This window comes from Microcaecilia unicolor, chromosome 14 (assembly GCF_901765095.1).
Source record: "Microcaecilia unicolor chromosome 14, aMicUni1.1, whole genome shotgun sequence".
NCBI lineage: Eukaryota > Metazoa > Chordata > Amphibia > Gymnophiona > Siphonopidae > Microcaecilia > Microcaecilia unicolor.
Window position 1 is genome coordinate 33,913,821 of NC_044044.1, and position 18,762 is coordinate 33,932,582.

The 18,762-nt window shown below is 42.2% G+C and overlaps 2 protein-coding genes across 7 annotated transcripts in view; one reads left to right on the forward strand and one right to left on the reverse strand.

Annotated features, from left to right (window-relative positions):
- FOXJ2 (forkhead box J2) overlaps positions 1-18,762 on the forward strand; it is a 584,760-nt gene that overhangs the window by 359,527 nt on the left and 206,471 nt on the right. The gene's annotated exons all lie outside the window — the stretch shown is intronic.
- The window catches only part of RIMKLB (ribosomal modification protein rimK like family member B), a 77,089-nt gene continuing 60,989 nt past the window's right edge, over positions 2,663-18,762 (reverse strand). For 3 of the 6 annotated variants that reach the window (XM_030187243.1, XM_030187239.1, XM_030187244.1), the window contains exons 6-7: positions 10,481-17,930; positions 2,663-2,869 (exon numbers count right to left, since the gene is read on the reverse strand). In XM_030187243.1, the coding sequence (XP_030043103.1) occupies positions 17,443-17,930 (488 nt within the window). In that variant the 3' untranslated portion in view covers positions 2,663-2,869; positions 10,481-17,442. The remainder of the gene's footprint in view (positions 2,870-10,480; positions 17,931-18,762) is intronic. The other 3 variants (XM_030187242.1, XM_030187241.1, XM_030187240.1) reach the window with 3 other exon arrangements.

The window sequence follows — 18,762 nt, forward strand, 5'->3', positions numbered from 1 at the left end:
TTTATTGCAATAGCCTGTACCACTTGTGTTTGGAATCCTAGCAGCAAATTGAGATTTGATCCGATATAGCCTACATGGCTCTCCCCTCCACTATTATTACCATGCTACACGTCCATTAGACATGGTTAAGAACAACAGGGTCAGATGAAGCCAGGCTCAGAGGTGATCTCACACAGTCTCTCTTAATCCTCATTTTTACTCAATACACACAACTCGAACGAGCATGGAAAAAAAACAAAAGACGAACACACACTCAACACATGGAAACAATCACAAAGAAAATACAAATACGCAATAAGACAAACCAAACGATCATACTATAAAACTAAAATAGGGACAGATTACAAAGACACGAAGAAATTATACCAACTCGTGAACAAACAAACTCCTAGACACCAGCTTGGTCACTACATTGAATACAGACATCCCATCTGCAGACAAACTTGCTAAGTATTTCAATGAAAAAATTGCAATCCTACGCAACACGCTACCGCAGGACAACAGTAACATAGAAATCTTCCTTAATGAATACCCGGCTGATAGAACCTGGTTAAAATTCGCCCTCCTTACCGTCGATGCTGTGGCACAGATCAGCAGGTTCTCCAACACTCACTGTAAACTAGATACCTGTCCCAACTACCTAATGAAATCCGCCCCTGACCGCTTCATAGCAGACCTCACATCCCACCTAAACTACATGCTTCAGCAAGGCCTCTTCCCTAAGGAAAATGGCAATATCCTACTCACTCTGATACCAAAAGACACGAAGAAAAAAAACAAATGAAATCATTAACTACCGTCCAGTAGCATCCATTCCGTTGTCAGTCAAGCTGATGGAAAGCATGGTAGCCAAACAACTTACAGATTATATAAACAAATTCTCAATATTACACGAATCACAGTCAGGTTTTCGCCCCCTCCACAGCACAGAAACAGTACTACTCATTCTCATAGCCAAATTCAAGCAGGAAATAGCAATAGGTAAAAACATCCTCCTACTCCAATTCGACATGGTAAACCATAACATATTAATAAGATTACTAGATAAGTTTGGGATTGGTGGAAACAGCTGGATCAAGGGTTTCCTAACCACAAGAACGTATCAAGTAAAATCAAACTCAAAACATTCCATCACCGTGGAAAGCAGACTGCGGAGTACCACAAGGATCACCACTATCACCAATCTTCTTCAACCTAATGATGACCTCATTAGCCAAGTCCTTATCCAACCAAGGCCTTAACTCTTTCATCTATGCAGACGATGTCACAATATTCATTGCTTATAAATCTAAACTGACTGAAATCACCAACGAAATCAAGATCAGCTTGAACATCAAGGACTCTTGGGCAAATGCATTTCAACTAAAACTAAACAAAGAAAAAACACACTGTCTCATCCTCTCATCCATACACAGTGCGGACAACCCCACTATTATCAACACCCCAGATTACACCCTCCCTATCTTAGACAGCCTGAAAATCCTTGGCGTTAAAATGGACCGCAACTTAACACTAAAGAGCCAAGTGAAATCCACAACAAAGAAAATGTTCCACTCAATGTGGAAACTCAAACGCGTGAAACAAATCTTCCCGAGGGGAACATTTCGCAACCTGATACAATCAATGGTACTAAGCCATATAGACTACTGCAATGGAATTTATGTGGGATGCAAAGAACAAACGTTAAAGAAACTTCAGACCGTCAAAACACGGCAGCTAGGCTTATCTTCGGAAAAACGTGATTTGAAAGTGCTAAACCCCTTAGCGAAAAACTATACTGGCTTCCAATCAAAGAACGCATTGCTTTCAAAATCTGCACTCTGGTTCACAAAATTATCTACGGTGAAGCTCCAGGATACATGACAGACTTGATCGACCTACCAACTAGAAACACATCCGAATCAACATGAACGTACCTAAATCTGCACTACCCAAGCTGCAAAGAACTCAGATACAAATCAACTTACGCATCCAGTTTTTCCTACATAAAGCACACAACTGTGGTACGCATTACCAAAAGCCTTAAAAACTACGAACGACCTCACCTAAACTTCCGGAAAACACTAAAAACTACGCTGTTTAAAAAGGCATTCCCTACCGAGCCAACATTATTATTATTACATTTGTATCCCACATTATCCCACCTTTTTGCAGGCTCAATGTGGCTTACAATTCGTCGTGGATACTGGAAATAGAAAAGAATGTACATTTGGTTTACCAGCGAGTTTTGGGTACATGATGGTGAAATACATAATATTAGAAGTAGAAAAGAGTATACATTTGTTTTGCAACACAACAAAACTAAAGAACGTAAAGGACATAACACAACTCTTCCGTTGTACGATTCCTCAGTGTGACTGTGCCACATGAATTTTATCTTACCACAACATCACTTTGTATTTGTTTACACCGGAGTCTGTAACGCCTCTCCAGTACTATGTAAGCCACATTAAGCCTACAAATAGGTGGGAAAATGTGGGAAATAAATGTAATAAATAAATAAAATAAAGTTTAGCTTCTGTACAGGACACAGCAGTACTGAAGGGGGGGGGGGGGGGGGGGGGTTGTTCCACACAATGCAGGCACTTCCAAAACAAATCAAGCCCAACTCTTCTCCATACATCCCAGCTTCAGGTCAGAAAGGAATCAGGGAAGCAAAAACCAATACAAATAAATAAATTTATTTTTTGGGACAGAAAGTCCTCCCAGTTTCAAAGTACAGTGAGATACTGTCTCTTCTTCTCAGTCTCCTTCCCCTTCTATTATGGATATGCCTCCAACCACCTTTGCAGCGCTTTTCGATCCTATAAAGGAGGCACAGGAAGATATCCTCTCAGAACTGCTGCAGTTTCCAGAACCTAAAAAAGGACTTAATCACATACAGAGAAAAAAAAACAAAACATCAGCATCTAGTAAGGGAAAGAGAGCAGTAATATATATAAATACTGAAATGAATGAATAATGTGCAACTCAAGAAACATTCCTAACAATACACATACAACAGAGGCTTGAGAGAGAGAATGGAGTTTCTGGCAGAGTAACTCATTTTCCATTACTTCAGGAAGCCAGGAGGTCAAGAGACCACTCTTCATTTGCAAAACATCTGTGGGGTGGAAATAATCCAATACACTTTTCTAGCAGGGGAAATGTGGTTCTATCCCCACCCTCCTCAGTACAGACTGAAGCATAATTAATTTTTCTGAAATGGCTTTGCCTTACCCAAGTGCCACTTTCACCCCCTAGTCATTTAATGGTCCAATGGATTCTCTTACATGTTTCCTACTTTTCAAATATTTTGAAAAGGTTATTAGTTTATTCTCATATTTTCTCTGGGCCTTCTTTATTAAAATTTTACATCTTAAGTTTGCCAGTGTTTATATGTTTCTCTTTTCTTCCAGGTATAAGCACAAACATGATAGGCCTTTCAACAGAAAAAATGATTCACGAACAGAGACACCCACAGCCAACTGTGGTTTCAAGATATCCACAATGAATATGAATGAGATATCTACATAAAAGGGGAATGCAAGTTTCACATATACATATTCATAAAAATAAACTATGGAAGGATATTCTGGGTTGAAAACCACTACTCTAGGATGAGATGTCTTGGGATTCAAGTGAAAAGGGGTAGACGGCAATAATCTAAGGAAATACTAGTAGCCTAGTGGTTAGTGCAGTGGACTTTGATCCTGGGGAATGGAGTTTGATTCCCACTGCAGCTCCTTGTGACTCTGGGCAAGTCATTTAACCTTCCACTGCCCCTGGTACAAATAGTACCTGAATATAATATGTAAACCGCTTTGAATGTAGTTGCAAAAAAACACAGAAAGGCGGTACATCAAGTCCCAATTCCATACAGTCTAACCAAAAAAGGTGGTTGATTTGTGTATACAGCCTCCCAGTAGGGGGTGGCAGAGACAAGCATAGTATTTGAATTCAAGAACTCATATATCAAGCACCAAGAGTCTTTAACAGAAAGGAAAGTGGAGCGAAGTGAGTGGTGTGGGTGGGCAGACTGATTCCTCATCTAGACTTGTTTTCCATTTCTTTAATAGGGTCATCTCACCATCTAACTACATCAGCAGTCATTTTGCTTCCTTTGACTGATTTTTTTGAAAAAGGTGGGGCATTTCATCTGGGCTTCCAAGATGGAATTTTTAAATAAATTTCTATTCCTCATTCAGACCTAACCCCCAAGTGCTTTTAGTTTTCCTTCTAGTCTCTTTTTAAAGTTAATTACTACTGCAGTAGTTTTACTTTCTGCCTTCCCTCCAGAGATTATGCCCAATTTGATTGTCTCATGATCCCACCAGTGAGGACCACATTAAAAGTAGTTCTCACTAGTCTCAGATCCAGGACCAGCTACACCATGAAACTGTTGTACATAGCATCTAGAAAACTTTACCTCTCAAATCTGTCCTGATGAAATATTTACCCAGATTTCCACTGTTGTGTTCCCAATTTTAGATCATAGGATCTGCACTATCCTGGCAAGAGGACAGTAATATATCCCCCCACTGCTCTGTTTATTACACATGGACTTTCTATCAGTAGATATTTTTATCCATAAAGATTTCAGAGTGCAATTTCACATAATTTTTATCCCACTTGACTATGCAATCAGTAACATTAGATTTCTATTAAGGTTGTATTGTCTGTCTCATTTCAATGTTTTGCAACTCAACAGTGTCCCACTGGTTATCCTCTTTAAATCATGTTAGCAACTGACTGAGAACCAAGGTGATCTGTTGGCCAAGCCACCTCATCCTTCATTGCCTCAACATTTGCCAAGCTGTGACCTGCTTGCTGCTTCGGACTTGCGAGGTGAGTGTTGATAAGGTCTCTGCTCTCGCTTGTGGAAGAAAAGCTCAAGAATGCAATGTATCTAGCAGGTCTCCTATGTACTTTAATTGCTGGACTGGAAGAAGGTGGAACATGGAATAGTTTATGAAGAACCCTAATAGCTCCAACACAAAAATAGTTAGGCGCATTGATTCTGATGCCCCATCCTATGATGTGCTCTCCCATTAATACTGCTGGACACTTGGGCGAATACCCTGAGAGCTATTAGGCTAAACAGCAGAATGCAGTACTGGTGGTGGTGTTTCCCTAGCAGAATCTGAAATAGAAGTATCGAGTTGTGGGTGTAGGTGTCCTTTAAGTCCAGAGAGTATAACCAATTGTTTTCCTGAATCATGGGGAGAAGGGTGACCAGGGAAGTCATTCTGAAACTTTTTTTTACCAGGAATTTGTTCATGGACCTTAGCTCTAGGATGGAACGAAATCCTTCGGTCTTTTTGGGCACAAGGAAGTACCTAGAATAGAATCCCTTTCCTTCTTCCCCTGGTGGTATGGGCTCGACCGCTTTGGTCTGTAAAAGAGCAAATATTTCCTCTATAAGTACCTGCTTGTGCAGAAAACTGATGAAGATGCTCTTCGTGGGCAATCGGTGGTCTTTGATGCCAAAGCAGAACGTAACCAAGACAGACTCTTTGAAAAACCCACCGGTCAAACGTTAGGAGGAGTCACGGCCACCTGTGATGGTAAAACTTTATCTTCCCCTCTACTGGTAAGCCATCTAGAATGATTACTTTGAGAGTGGCTATACTTTCTCTTGGAGCCAGTCAAACATTCGCCTCTTGCTTTGACTGAGGAGTCAGCTGGGGCTTCTGTGGGCTGGGCTGGCGAGGCCAACAACGCTAGGCCTGAGGGGTGTGGGCAGAGCTGGAAGGTGGCAAAAATATACACCTTTAAGAGTAGTAGGATTGTTGCCTAGGTACACTGCAAAATTTCCAAGAGGAAGAGGTTGCAACTGGAGGGTGCCGAGATAGGGTTTGGACGTATCAGTATGTTTCTTAACGAGGTCAGTGACCTTTTCTACCTTATCTCCAAACAGATTGTCACCTTGGAGAGGCTGGTTCCAGGTCAAAGACACATAGCCATGAGAGTCTGCACATCCCCACACCCAAGGCGGAGAGTTTGGATGCTAAGTCAAAAGAACTGGAATTGTATGTGCCCCCCTGGCCAGATACTTCCTGCACTCCAGCTGCTTAATGGCAAACTGGCCAACCTCTGCTGCCTGCTCCCGTGGGAGAGAATCCGCAAGACTGAGCATACTGTGGACCCACTGCAAAGTACAGGCTCGTGTAGAACTGGTAGGACTGGATGAACACAAGAGTAGCCATACTGCATCAGACCAATGGTCCATCTAGCCCAGTATCCTGTTTTCTAAACAGTGGCCAAGACAGGTCACAAGTGCCTGGCAGAAACCCAATTAGCAGTAACATTCCATGCTACTAATTCCAGAGCAAGCAGTTACTTCCATAGTCCTTCTCAATAGCAGACTAGACTTTTCCTCCAGGAATTTGTCAAAACTTTTTAAAACCCAGATACGCTAACCGCCGTTACTACATCCTCCGGTGTAAGAGTTCCAGAGTGAAAAAAATATTTCCTATGTTTTAGAAGTATTTCCATGTAACTGAGTGTCCCCTAGTCTTTGTACTTTTGGAAGGAGTAAAAAAAAAACAAAAAACGATTTACTTCCTACTTATTTTACACCATTCAGGATTTTGTAGACCTCAATCATATCTCCCCTCATCCATCTCTTTTCCAAGCTGCATCGAGCCCTGGGGGGAAAAAAAAAAATCTTTCCTCCCTAAGTGTCCAAGCCCCTCATGGGGCACACCAAGGAATGAGTCCTGGAATTCCTAGCTCATTTCAAGGCGGATTTGATCACCAGAGAGAGGTACGGCAGTTGGACCCTCTTGAATCTGGGAGCCTTCTGGATACGATACAGCATATCCACCTTCTTAGGTGCGACCTGTACTGAAAGGGGCGATTCCCAGTTCTTCATCAGTACATCCTTGAGGATAAGGTCCAATAGTCCAGGACAGTTCACATTTCTGAAAACCTGGCTTAGGACCAGTCATACTGCAGTGTATTCATTTGATTTTAAGCTTGACAGAGGAGTTTACTTTTGTTCAGAGAAAGAGTTTTTAAAAAAGCACAGGAATCCATCTTGAAAGCAAGATAGACAAAACAGAGGACTCAAGGGTGGGAATTTGAGGTTTTTCTGGGCACTTAAGGGAGCAAATCTTTGGATTCAGCACCATCAGATGATACTGCTACTGTCTGTCCACGGAGAAGTACTATGTAAAAAAACTCACCGGAATAGGAGTCTCAGATCTATTCTGTCCTCAAAGAATATTGTATTCCAGGCTCTCGCCAAAGGAGAGCGACAGAGAAAAATCAAGGAGCTCCTTACAGCAGGAATAGTTATGAAAGATGTTAACTATGGCTTTATTCCTAATCACAACTTGCTTAATCAGCAGTTTGACACAGGTAACTTTGGCATCATATGTTTGTTTTTCAAATTACATCTACTTGAATTACCTCAGTTTTAACCACATCCTATCAGAATATACTAAATTTTCCTGTTTGGAACGTATCTTTTGTAGACCTATGACTGTCAGCATTTTCCCCGTGATCAATTTAAAAGCTGCTTTAGGTTGTGTATGTGTTGTTTTTTAAACAATAATAGGACTTTGATGATATCACCCTCTTCTATGACAGGGACTCACACAGATCAAACCACAACAGGAAGGCTCCTCTGCACTAGGATCAAAGGTATAAGGAGTTGAGCCAGGCCACTCAAGAGTGGCAATGCTGCCCCAAAAATCAGTATGAAAATACAGAACGAGAATTCCTACCTAACAAGTTTCCGCATCTAAACAAGGTACACTTATGTACCATGTGAGAAACTGCCAAGCAGTACACCATAATCTCTGTGACAAACATGTACATGACAGAGTTACAATATGCATAAAATAGAGTACAGCTTAGTGATTACAGAAGCAAAGAGAAAGCCTGGAAATCCAGGGTGAGCCATTTCACCCTCTACTGCCTCAGGTACAACAGATTTTTAGCTCATTTGGCCAGGGAAATAACTCATGTAACTTGCCTTAAACATGGCTTTGCAACAGGCAAGTAACAAACCTAAAATCCAAATCCACACAGAAATACTTAACTATATCGCTTTCCTAGGGATCAGTAGGCAAGCTAAACCACATGCAGTCAGGCAACAATAAGGCAGAATCTGCCTCTCTCTCAAAAGAAATACAGCGCTTAAGTGCAAGGGTCTGGGACCAAAGAAATACATGCAGTTAACATGCAGAAAAACTAAGTTCACTTAAGAGCGTGCACTTAACCGTTGTGACCCAAAGTTTGACATCTGATAAACATATGTACAGTACTGTTTATTATTATACGTACAGTATACAGTCTCCGTTAACTAACGTTAGGCTTACTTAATCAATTAGTCCTCTGTACACTATTGGGTCTGTGAGTTCCACAGACTACGTCTGCCAGACGATAAAAACTGTCATAGCACTGACATCCAGTGGCCTCCAGATAGGCCCGCACGGTGTGGAGACTCTCCAGCGCTCTTGTAAAAGTGACAGCTTGTTGAATTTCGCCAGCATGTGCCTCGCTGCTCATTTCATCATCTGTCGTTGCCTGCTTGTAGGCGCATATCGTAATCAACAGCTATGAAACTCCTCTTCAGTAACACCGGCTGGGATGTCAATAACCTGTTCATCTGACGCGTTTGCAACAGCTGCATCTGTTTCATCCCTCTCCACATCCTTAACAAAGCTTGCCCGCTTGTAGCAGTTCACAATGGTTGCCTGTGTAACATGATTCCAGGCTTCTTTCTGCATATGTACGGAATCCAACAGTGATAGATTACAAGCCAGTTCAACAGCACGTTTATCCTTGCCAGTCTGGTCATCCATGACGCTCATCAGACGATGTAGCACAAGAGCCCGATAATGTTGTTTGAAATTGGCTATTATGCCTTGATCAATAGGTTGGATCAGAGAGGTAGTGTTTGGTGGCAGGAAGACCACCTTGACATTAGACAGCTGACATCATCCCTGTGTGCAGCACAATTATCACAAAGCAACAAAATCTGACGCTTTTGTACCCGCATTCTAGTGTTTAACTTCTTTAGCCACTGCTTCCAAACTTCCCCAGTCATCCATGAATTTGCGTTAGTCTCTAATGACACAGGAAGTCGCTTAACTTTCTTGAAGCAACAGGGCTGTTTGCTCTTTCCAATGACGAGGGGTTCCAACTTCTCACTCCCATCCATATTGCAGCAAAGGAGGATCGTTGGTCGGTCTTTCGACGTTTTACCTCCAGTAGTTTCGGCATGTTTGAATACAAGTGTTGCATCAGGAATCGCTCGCCAGTAGAGACAGTTTTCGTCAGCACTGAAAATGTCACGAGGTGCAAACTCGTTCAAGATGGTAGGAAGAACTGAAACCAATTTTCAGCACCAAAGTCATCAGCGACTTGTTCTCACCATGCTGTTTCTTGAATTTTATGTTGTTCCTCTCCTTCCATCTTTCCAACCATCCAACAGTGGCTTTGAATTCAGTTAGTCCAAGACTTTCAGCTAGCTGGTTAGCTTTCTCCATAAGCAGTGGACCACTGACAGGAAACTGTCTCCTCCTGACTCGAGAAAACCACCAAAGAACATCTTCTACCTCCTCAGCTTTTCCCGCCCGTTTACATTTCCTGTGTGGATTTGTATTGTTTTGCCAGTCTTCCAGAAGCTGATCTTTTTGCTTCAAGACACGTGAAATTTGACTGGGATTGACACCATATTCTTTAGCAATAGATGCTTGACTTTGTTTTCTAAATTTTTTAAGAACTTCTATTTGTTCAGCCAGCATTAAAGTCTTACAGTTCCGCCGCGACGACTCCAGTGTACACTCTAACATTCTTTCGCTTATTCTGCCTGTGGCAGTTAAAGGGGCGGTAAATTTGAAATCTCGTTGGTTGTCACATGCCAATCGGCTTCCATATTCCATGTGCGCGCTTATGCGGAGTCTTTCCTGCAGAGAAGCAGTCTTAAACCATGCATATAAGCAAATCTTGCACGTATCAGTGGTGCGCTAAACCGAAGTTTGTCCCCATAGAAATTGATGGCACCAAAAACGGGACCGAAGTACGGCATGCAGTTAAACAAAGCATGCGCTTATCCGTGCACTTAATTAGATGAAACTGGTCAGCTTTCATGTCAATGTATCTCGTCACCTGTCTTTCCCTCAACTGCTCTAGCATCACTACCTGTCAGACTATGGAAGCTTAGACAGAAACTTGGCCACAGAAAGAAAACAAACAGCTCTTAGCTTGGCAGGATGCTGGTGGGCAGATATCCATGTGAGTGGCACTACTTATCAGGTGAGGATAGGCTTTTTTGTTCTTTAAATAAATGATCTGAGAAGAATCTCTCTCTCTTCAGCATTTTCTACTTTGAGAAAGTACATAACCACCTTGGTTAGCTCATGGAGACCCATCTTCAAATTCCTGTGCTGCCACCAACTCTGAATGAAGTTCCTTAAGAAACCCTTTTCTTTCTAGAAGAGGCAGAATTTCAAATATAATTTAATATGGTGCTCAGAAAACTCACCAGTCAAAATTAATTGTCTGGGGTCCACATGTTATCTGGGTTCTCTTGTGCTGCGCAGAATCATCAATCCTTCTCCCACCCAGGATCCTGGTTGGTCTGCAGGCAGCAGGATGTATACACAGAAGAAAACAAATTCATTGCACAACTAGCCACTAAAATCGAGAGAGTGTCCCCAATCTTAATGCTATGCCCCCATCTCAGTGATTTAAGTTGTTAAGTAGGTTTAAAAACAGTAAAAGACAAAATGGATCAATAGCAACAAGCAGGAACAACACTGGGGTAGACAAAGCACAAATCCAAGCTCAGACTGTTCTACTCGGTTTAAAAAAAAAAACTGAGTGCAGTAACTACAAAGACAGGCAGAGGCATGGAAATACAAGAAATAAAAGGACTGCATGCCTATCAGGACACCCCAAATGAAAAAAAAATTTAAACCCCAAACTTTCTTTACAATAGCTAAAACTTGCTTCTACATTCTGCTCCCTTCCACCAACAAATTCACTTTAAAATCTAAGAGGGAAACAGTCTTAGCACCAGAAAAGTATTTACAAAGAAAATTCAGACACTGTCAGCAAGTTTACAGTACTTGTCTGGCAACTGCCTTGATCTTGGAGAAGTCTGGATTTTTGTAGGCTATGATCTGTCTTACTGAATGGATTTGCATGTTCTGGAAGGCTCACATATCACTGAAGCATTTGTATGTTGGACCAATACAAGGTATCACAGCCTGCAAAAATCTAACCAAGAGATACAGGAATGCGCAAAATAGTAGGTATATAGGGCACTGGGAGTAAAGCTGAATATAAATGTTACCTAGCATTGAGGATAAGTTAACGACAAATGCATGGATACTCTTGTGCAGACACGTGCCAGCAGACTTCCTTCCGGACACAGCTCTCTGATACACATGAAAAGGTCAGTATCAGGATTCCCAGTGTGCACAAACACGCAAACTGATATTATATCTTCTCCATTTCCCCCCCTCCCCGGCTTTGAAGGGAAGAAAGGTAAGAAGCTGTGGAGCACTGTGAGTAACAGTTCTAGTATCAAAGAAGTCCAGATCCAACCATGAAAAACTAAGTTCCTGATGTGCAGGGGTTATAAGCTGCCTTGCCACCCTCTATAAATAGTAGACAGATGAAAGAGACATTAAACAAAAAAGAGCATCCAGGCTAACATCCCTCTACCCCACCATTCTTTCACTATACCTTTCCATGGCTATGAAAAACAGCCACCCTGAGATAATGTATTTGTACATTGAGGCATTCTTCTCCCAAACTCATTCTGCACTGACTTGGACTTGGTACCTTTATTTCTATTACTCGCAGGAATATGGGAAAGCAGTGGATGCTTCTGGAGGACACAACAATGAAATAAGAACATAAAACAATTGCCACACTGGGTCAGGCTGAAGGTCCATTTAGCCGGGTATCTTGTTTCCGACAGTGGCCAAGCCAGGTCAAAAGTACCTGAAAGAAGTCTGTAAAGTAGAAAGACTCCATGCTACTTACCCCCAGGTCTACCTTAAGAGTTTATGGACTTTGCTTCCAGGAATTTGTCCAAACTTTTTTTTTAATCCCAGCTATGCTAACTGCTTTGACTCAACTTGCCTACCTATCTTCAGATCACACTACTGCCTCAGAGCAGAAGTGCTACTTTGCTAGAAGCCTTTTTGCCAACTGACAGGCATTTCAAGGAGTGCTTGTGCATAACGGTGTGTGCAGTCTCAGAACAGAAAAGCGCTCCTTAGGGTATGCATAGGGCCAGAAGTTATGACAAAATCCCAGGACTGGATTAGACTGCCTCTTGTGACATCTAGTAGCCAGGTGCCTATGTAGCTCTCTCTGTTTGTGTGTCTTAAAGACCCAACTTCACAGATGATGTGAAGCAAAAGCTGGACTGACAACCTTTCCCCAAACAGAAGCTAGCTAGCTGCTGACCTTGTGCGCTGCCAAGGAAACATATCCCTACAAATAAAACACAAATGCCCATTTCTAAATCATGGTCAGGACATGCTGTTACTGTGTACAAGTTTCAAAGTTCATCTGTAGACATTATTTTAAAGGAAGATTTTGAGCTGGTAAAATGCCTTTAGAAGCTGAAGACCAATTCCTCCCCCCTCCTCCCCACCCCCAGAAATATATCATTTAAAAATGCTGAGTATTCTGTTTTCCAGGAATGAAATCTGGACCTTTCCTGGTGAGTAAAAATCATCTGAGGTAAACTATTAACCTTTTTTCCAACAGCCACAGGAAAGTTTGGACCACCTTCAATTTTTAAGCCTACAGTACTTATGCCTCTACCTCTTAAATGTTGTTGAAATATGATCTCTCTCCACCACCCAAAAACTAAAGCCCTCTTCCTCTCCAATCCATGCAAATGATGGTAGAGGGGAGGAAGCAAGATTAAGTTACATTTATACACCCTCCCCTCCCTCCCTCCCTCCCCCATCTTGACTCATGATGAACTGACCTGGAGATCTGGCAGACCAATGAGAAGAACAAGATGGACACTGTTAGAGGAAGTAGGGTAATCTGTTTACAGAGTTGAGAAAACAAGGTGAGTAATTAAAAGAAATTTACCTGTGAGAGCAGGGTTCAAGCTCCATCTCCATCCGTCATGCTGCAATTTTTGTTTTTAATTTAATTTAAATTTTCGTAACACATTTTTAGCACCTGGATATTGGGGGGAGGGGTCAGGTCTAGAACACACTCTCTCATAACCCGTGTGTGCGGACTCTCAGCCGGGGTGAGGATCCCTCCTGAAAGGTTTGCAAGAAGAGCAGTGGGTGAGGGGAAGAGAGTTAGAATCAATCTGGGATGGAATCAAAGAACTTTGTTTATGTTTTCTATAGGAAAGAAAAAAAATAAGACAAATCGCATGAGTTATGAACACAAAATGCCAATAAGCTACACCTTAAAAAAAAAAAAAAGTTAAAAAGAACTTCAACATTTGAATAAGACAAGGAAAGATGAAGTGTTACTGCCCAGCCATTATAAAACTGTTCTGAACGTTTTAACAAACTGCTATAAAAAAAAAAGAAAGTTAGACAAAATTTACATAAAAACACAGTTTGTAGTACAAGTGTAAACACGTTAACATTTAACTTCCAATCCCCACCCCATTAAAAAAAAAAATCAAAGATTAATACATTTTAATTTAAACCTAAAACTAAAAGCTAAAACCTTTCTTTGGTAAGTGGGCAGGTTTCCTTCTCATGACACCCACCCCTACCTCAGAAGAATGCATTTTCACCTTTGCTCCACCAGATTAACAGGATCTGTTGTGGTTTTGGATGGCTTGGGTTTAGATTGGATTTTTGTTGTTCTATGCATGACAGTCACTTTGCTGCAATAGTCCAAGGTACTTTTCTTACATGTATTTTGGTTGCAAGAGAGCAATAGTCTTTAAGCCCTCAAGAAGTAGATATTAAAAGGCAGCTAGCAATTGTATGAAAAAAGGGAGATACATGGGACTTGCATAGTCCTACAGACCTATGTGTGAGGGAGGGGGAAGCAGCAGATATGAGTCCATATACATGAGTCCAGTTTCCACATGTGTTTCACACACAGGAATAGGAGGTCCACAGAAAGAAGGTTGGGAGTGCTTACTCAAAGGTGGTGGGGAGGAAAAAAAACAGTAAAACAAAATCTCTACAAAATTCTCAAATGCAATACATGATACAGCACTGGTAAGGCAAGATTATATACCTTTGCAATCTCAGCAAATACACATTTTGCAGATGACACCATTTGAACAGATTCCATTTCATTGAGAATGCAGAAAAAGAAATGAGATTACAAAAGCAGAAAAGAAACACAGCCCACCCCCACCCATCACCAATATACCTTTTGAAAGGTCTCTGTATTTCTTCCTATCCTGACCAAAAATTGATCAGAAATGTGAACCATCGTATATGATCCTTCCACTCGACAAAAAGGTATGGGGGAACCCAAACCAGCTTCATATACGACATAGTGTAAGCATGCTTAAAGTAGAGGCTAGGCATGCACTAATGTTATTTGCCCTCCAGGGGGTTCCTGAGGTTTCCCTTCCCCCTTGAAACAATCTGAAGAAAACACAGGACCTAGTAGTTTCCCATCTGTGTGCATTTTTTTCTGAGAATGTGGATTCCGGCACATTCCCATTAGCATCGCCTCTTCAAGCTGTACCACTTGTGACTGGCCATCTTCATGTAAAGATCGGGGGGGGGGGGGGGGGGAAGAAAGATGGGGAGACTATTCCCAGCACACTCCTTCCCCTTTTTAAAGGACTTGTCTTCTGAAATTCTTACCCCAAACCAACATCATATTGAGCCCTGACACACCCAAAAGAAACCAGGACCTGTGTAATCAGTTTTTTTGTTGTTTAAATTATTTATATATGAACAAGATTTGAAAACCAACCAGAAAAAAAATGGAGAACATTTTTGAGAACCAGAATAGGTATATACAGGAGATTTTTTTTAAAGCACTAAGCTAGAACCATGTAAAGTTAGGGAAATGACACCCTTGAATCCAGGCCCTATAGCATAGAATTTGGCAACCAACATTCAATCTTCCACTCACCCTCAATAATTCCATTTAATTCTACAAAAAATGAATTTCTTCCATTTTATTACATTCTTCTTTTAAATAAAAAAAATAAAAATAAACAACCCACCCCCTCCCTCCCCAAAAATACTGTACAGCATTGTTAAGAATTCCACAAGCAGGATGCTGATCAGCTTCTGCAGGTTAACAAGGTCAAGTCTGTCTCTCTCTTCTTAGTGTCCAAAATGTTTGTTGCTCTAGTGTCAGAGGGAAGGTTTGGAGACTTTGTTCTTTTGAACAGCACAGCCCCTGGAAGGGGGTAGGGATTTCATTTCAAAAACCATCTACAGAAGAGTTGGAGGGCGGGAACTGTAACAGGCTGGTAGACCTCTTTCACATCCACGCAATCCCAAGAAGCTGTATATGGAGGTAGAGCAGCACCCCCAACCCTCTTTCACAGAACCATTTAGAAAAGTTTGTTTCCCCCTCGCCCCATATAATACTTAGCACTGCCCCGTGCTCTCACTGCTTTACAGAAACCAACAGGATAAGCGAGAAGCAGGTAAAGATACATGTACTAACAGGAGGAGGAGAGGTTGGCAAGAAAAATAAGCCTCCCAGCCCCACTATTTCCTACAGACTTCAGAATTCCAATTCCACAGAAAAGGGGAAGGAGACATGTCTGGTAATATTGAGATGAGAGACCCACACAAAATGTATGAAAGACATCCTGCCTGAGACCTGGCAGCCACAATCACATCATGCTGGAAAGGGAGGCAGCAGCAGCTGTGTGGGTTAAAAAAAAATGACTTTTTTGGTTTCTCTAGAGCTCAGCTGGGGGCCGTAGCACTGACAAACACAATGACTACATGCAACAAAAGAAGACGAAAGCAGCTGGGAGGCCTGCAAACCAACCTCCACTTACAGGAGGGAGAAAGACAGAGTGAGCACGGTTTAAACTGTACTCTTGTATTTGTTTGCTGGAAACTAAAGACAGAAAGGAAAAGAGCATGACAGCACGCACACGGTTCTCCAGTTTAGCAGAATAACCATATTCCTGGCAAACTGCAAAGCACCAGAAACAGCAGCCAAAAATTTTAAACGAGAGTGGTTTTCTTACACGAGTTAAGACTGCATGTGTCACACATCACATGTAAAACCAAAAACCACACAAGTCCCACTTAGTCTCTTGCCCCTCTCCTCCTCCAGCAGAGAACAGAGCAGGTTAAGATTAAAATGTGAATAAACCCCCCTCAACCTCTGCGTATTTGGAGGGCTTGTTTTGTCTGAGGATAGTGTCTTCATACCAGCTACCATTTAAGACACAAGCAAGATACACATAGACAGAGCAAGAGCAAAGAGCTGCAACAGCACATGTTAAAACTTAAAAAGTCACATTTCCACATAGCATATCTATAATACAGCTTTAAAGAGAAAGACTCCCTTACCAACTTAAAAAAAAAAAAAGCTAACAAGGCAAATAATGCACAGTCAACTAGTATATTAGGGGGTAGAGGGGGAGGATAATTTCATCCACACTGGAATTAGATGCTATTTTGTACAACCATACATGCAACGCCGTTGTGCTCGAGGTGGGAGAAAGCATGCAGCCCCTGCCTGGCAGAGGGATAGAACATACCAAGATCTGTAAGCAAAGTGGGGGGGGGGGGGGGGGGCTCAGGGTCCTTCAGTCCTGTGAGTGCGTATAGGGAGGGTGTGTCTATATGGAAAAAAAAAACATGGGAGGCTTTTCTGGGAAACAATCCTGGGTAGACGTCACACTATTACCTGTCTTTGAACTTCTGCCTTACTAGTTTTATTGCATAGTGTATATATGTGTGTTTGTACACACACAGACTATTCTGGATCATCAAGGTATGGAAGAAGGCAGAGGCTGCAGGTTACTCCCAGACATTTTGAGATTAATGCTACCCCAGGATATACCTCCTAATACTGCAAAACTTGCAACTATGCCTGCACCTAGCCCTGTGGGAAAGACCATGCCTTCTCCCTCTCCCACCCAAAATGTTGACAGGCTAGGGAGTGTGGGCATCAGTGCTTCCCCCTCCCCATCTTAGAATGAGAGGGGAAAAATAAACAAAGCCAACAACCCACCAAAAACCCTTAATTGTCAGGCAGCCTGCTCCAGTAACTGGGGGAGAGGAGAGAAAAAAAGACAGATCTCCATGTTCTTATTTCCTCCTTCCATTTTTGAACTGTGCGATCAACTTTACTGGGGGGGGGGGGGGGGGGGGGGGGGAATTTGGCAGCTGTCTATCTGGAATCTAAGTATTGTACCCTCTCCCTCAAGCTCCAACAAACGGCGTTGCACCATGGTCTAGTTTAAAGGAGGTTTTTTGTGTTTGTTTTTTTTTTTTTTTTTTTAAACAGATTTTGTTTGAGGGTGAGGAAGGGACAGCAACATGGCCATCACTCCACTAGGAGCTTCATCTCACTAGCCAGTAGCTGATTCATATTGAATAGGCTCCCGCCACCGGGCAGCTTGGCAAGAAGCTCCCGCTCGGCCGTAGCTGTCTCCGGATCGCTGTCAACTGAGCTGGCACTCATGCTGTCAGCAGCATCGGGTGCAGCACAGACACTGGCAGCTCCGACGAGTATTTCAGGCTCGCTGGCCTCGCTAGCGCTGGACACCACAGAGAGCAGAGACATGCGACGTGTTAAGCGCTGACTGGGCAGCAGGGAGATGGCATAGTCAGCCACAACAGCAGCCACGTCCAGGTTACAAGCCTTGTCGAAGGCAATGAAACCTACGTTTGCATTGGCCTCGCAGACACAGAAAGAACCATCATCCTTCATCAGTAGGTCGATGCCGCACACATCCATCCCCAGGATGTTGGACACCTGCACGGCCAGCTGCTTGCCCTGCTCACTCAGAGAGCACATCATTCCCACACCACCTGGAGGACACCAAGGGAGGAGAGAAGAAAAAAAAAGAAGGGGGGGGAAAGAGGTCAGACATATGGCCACAAACATTTTCAAGACTATTCACTCACGCAGAAGATTCCCATCACAAAACACTTTTTACCTACCATCTCACTCAAAATCAATTTAACTCAGACCTCACCTTGGACCTCAGTGGTGCAGTCATCAATACCTCAACATTTCTTCATTGAAGCTACAAAATAGTAAATTTAAAACGAATCGGAGAAAATATTTCTTCACTCAATGAGTAATTAAATTCTGGAATTCGTTGCCAGAGAATGTAGTAAAAGCAGTTAGCTTAGTGGGGTTTAAAACAAGTTTGGATAGCTTCCTAAAAGAAAAGTCCTTAAGCTGTTTTTGAGAAGGACCTGGGAAAAATCCACTGCTTATTTCTAGGATAAGCGTCATAAAATGTATTGTACTGTTTTGGGATCTTGCCAGGTACTTGTGATCTGGATTGGCTACGGTTGGAAACAGGATGCTGGGCTGGATGGACCTTCAGTCTGTCCCAGTATGGCACCCCCACCTCATCGTCGGTCATTCAGATGCAAGACTTTTTTCATTACTTCATTTATTTGCTACATTTGTATCCCACATTTTCCCCACCTATTTGTAGGCTCAATGTGGCTTACATAAGGCCTTTGCAGGCTCCGGTGTGAACAAATACAGGGTGGTGATGTGGTAAGATCAAGTTCATGTGGCACAGCCACATTAGGGAACTGGAGAACAGAAGAGTTGTGTTATGTCCTGATCAATATATTTTATAAATCTTAACTCTAATTTCACATATCAAAACATATGTATTCA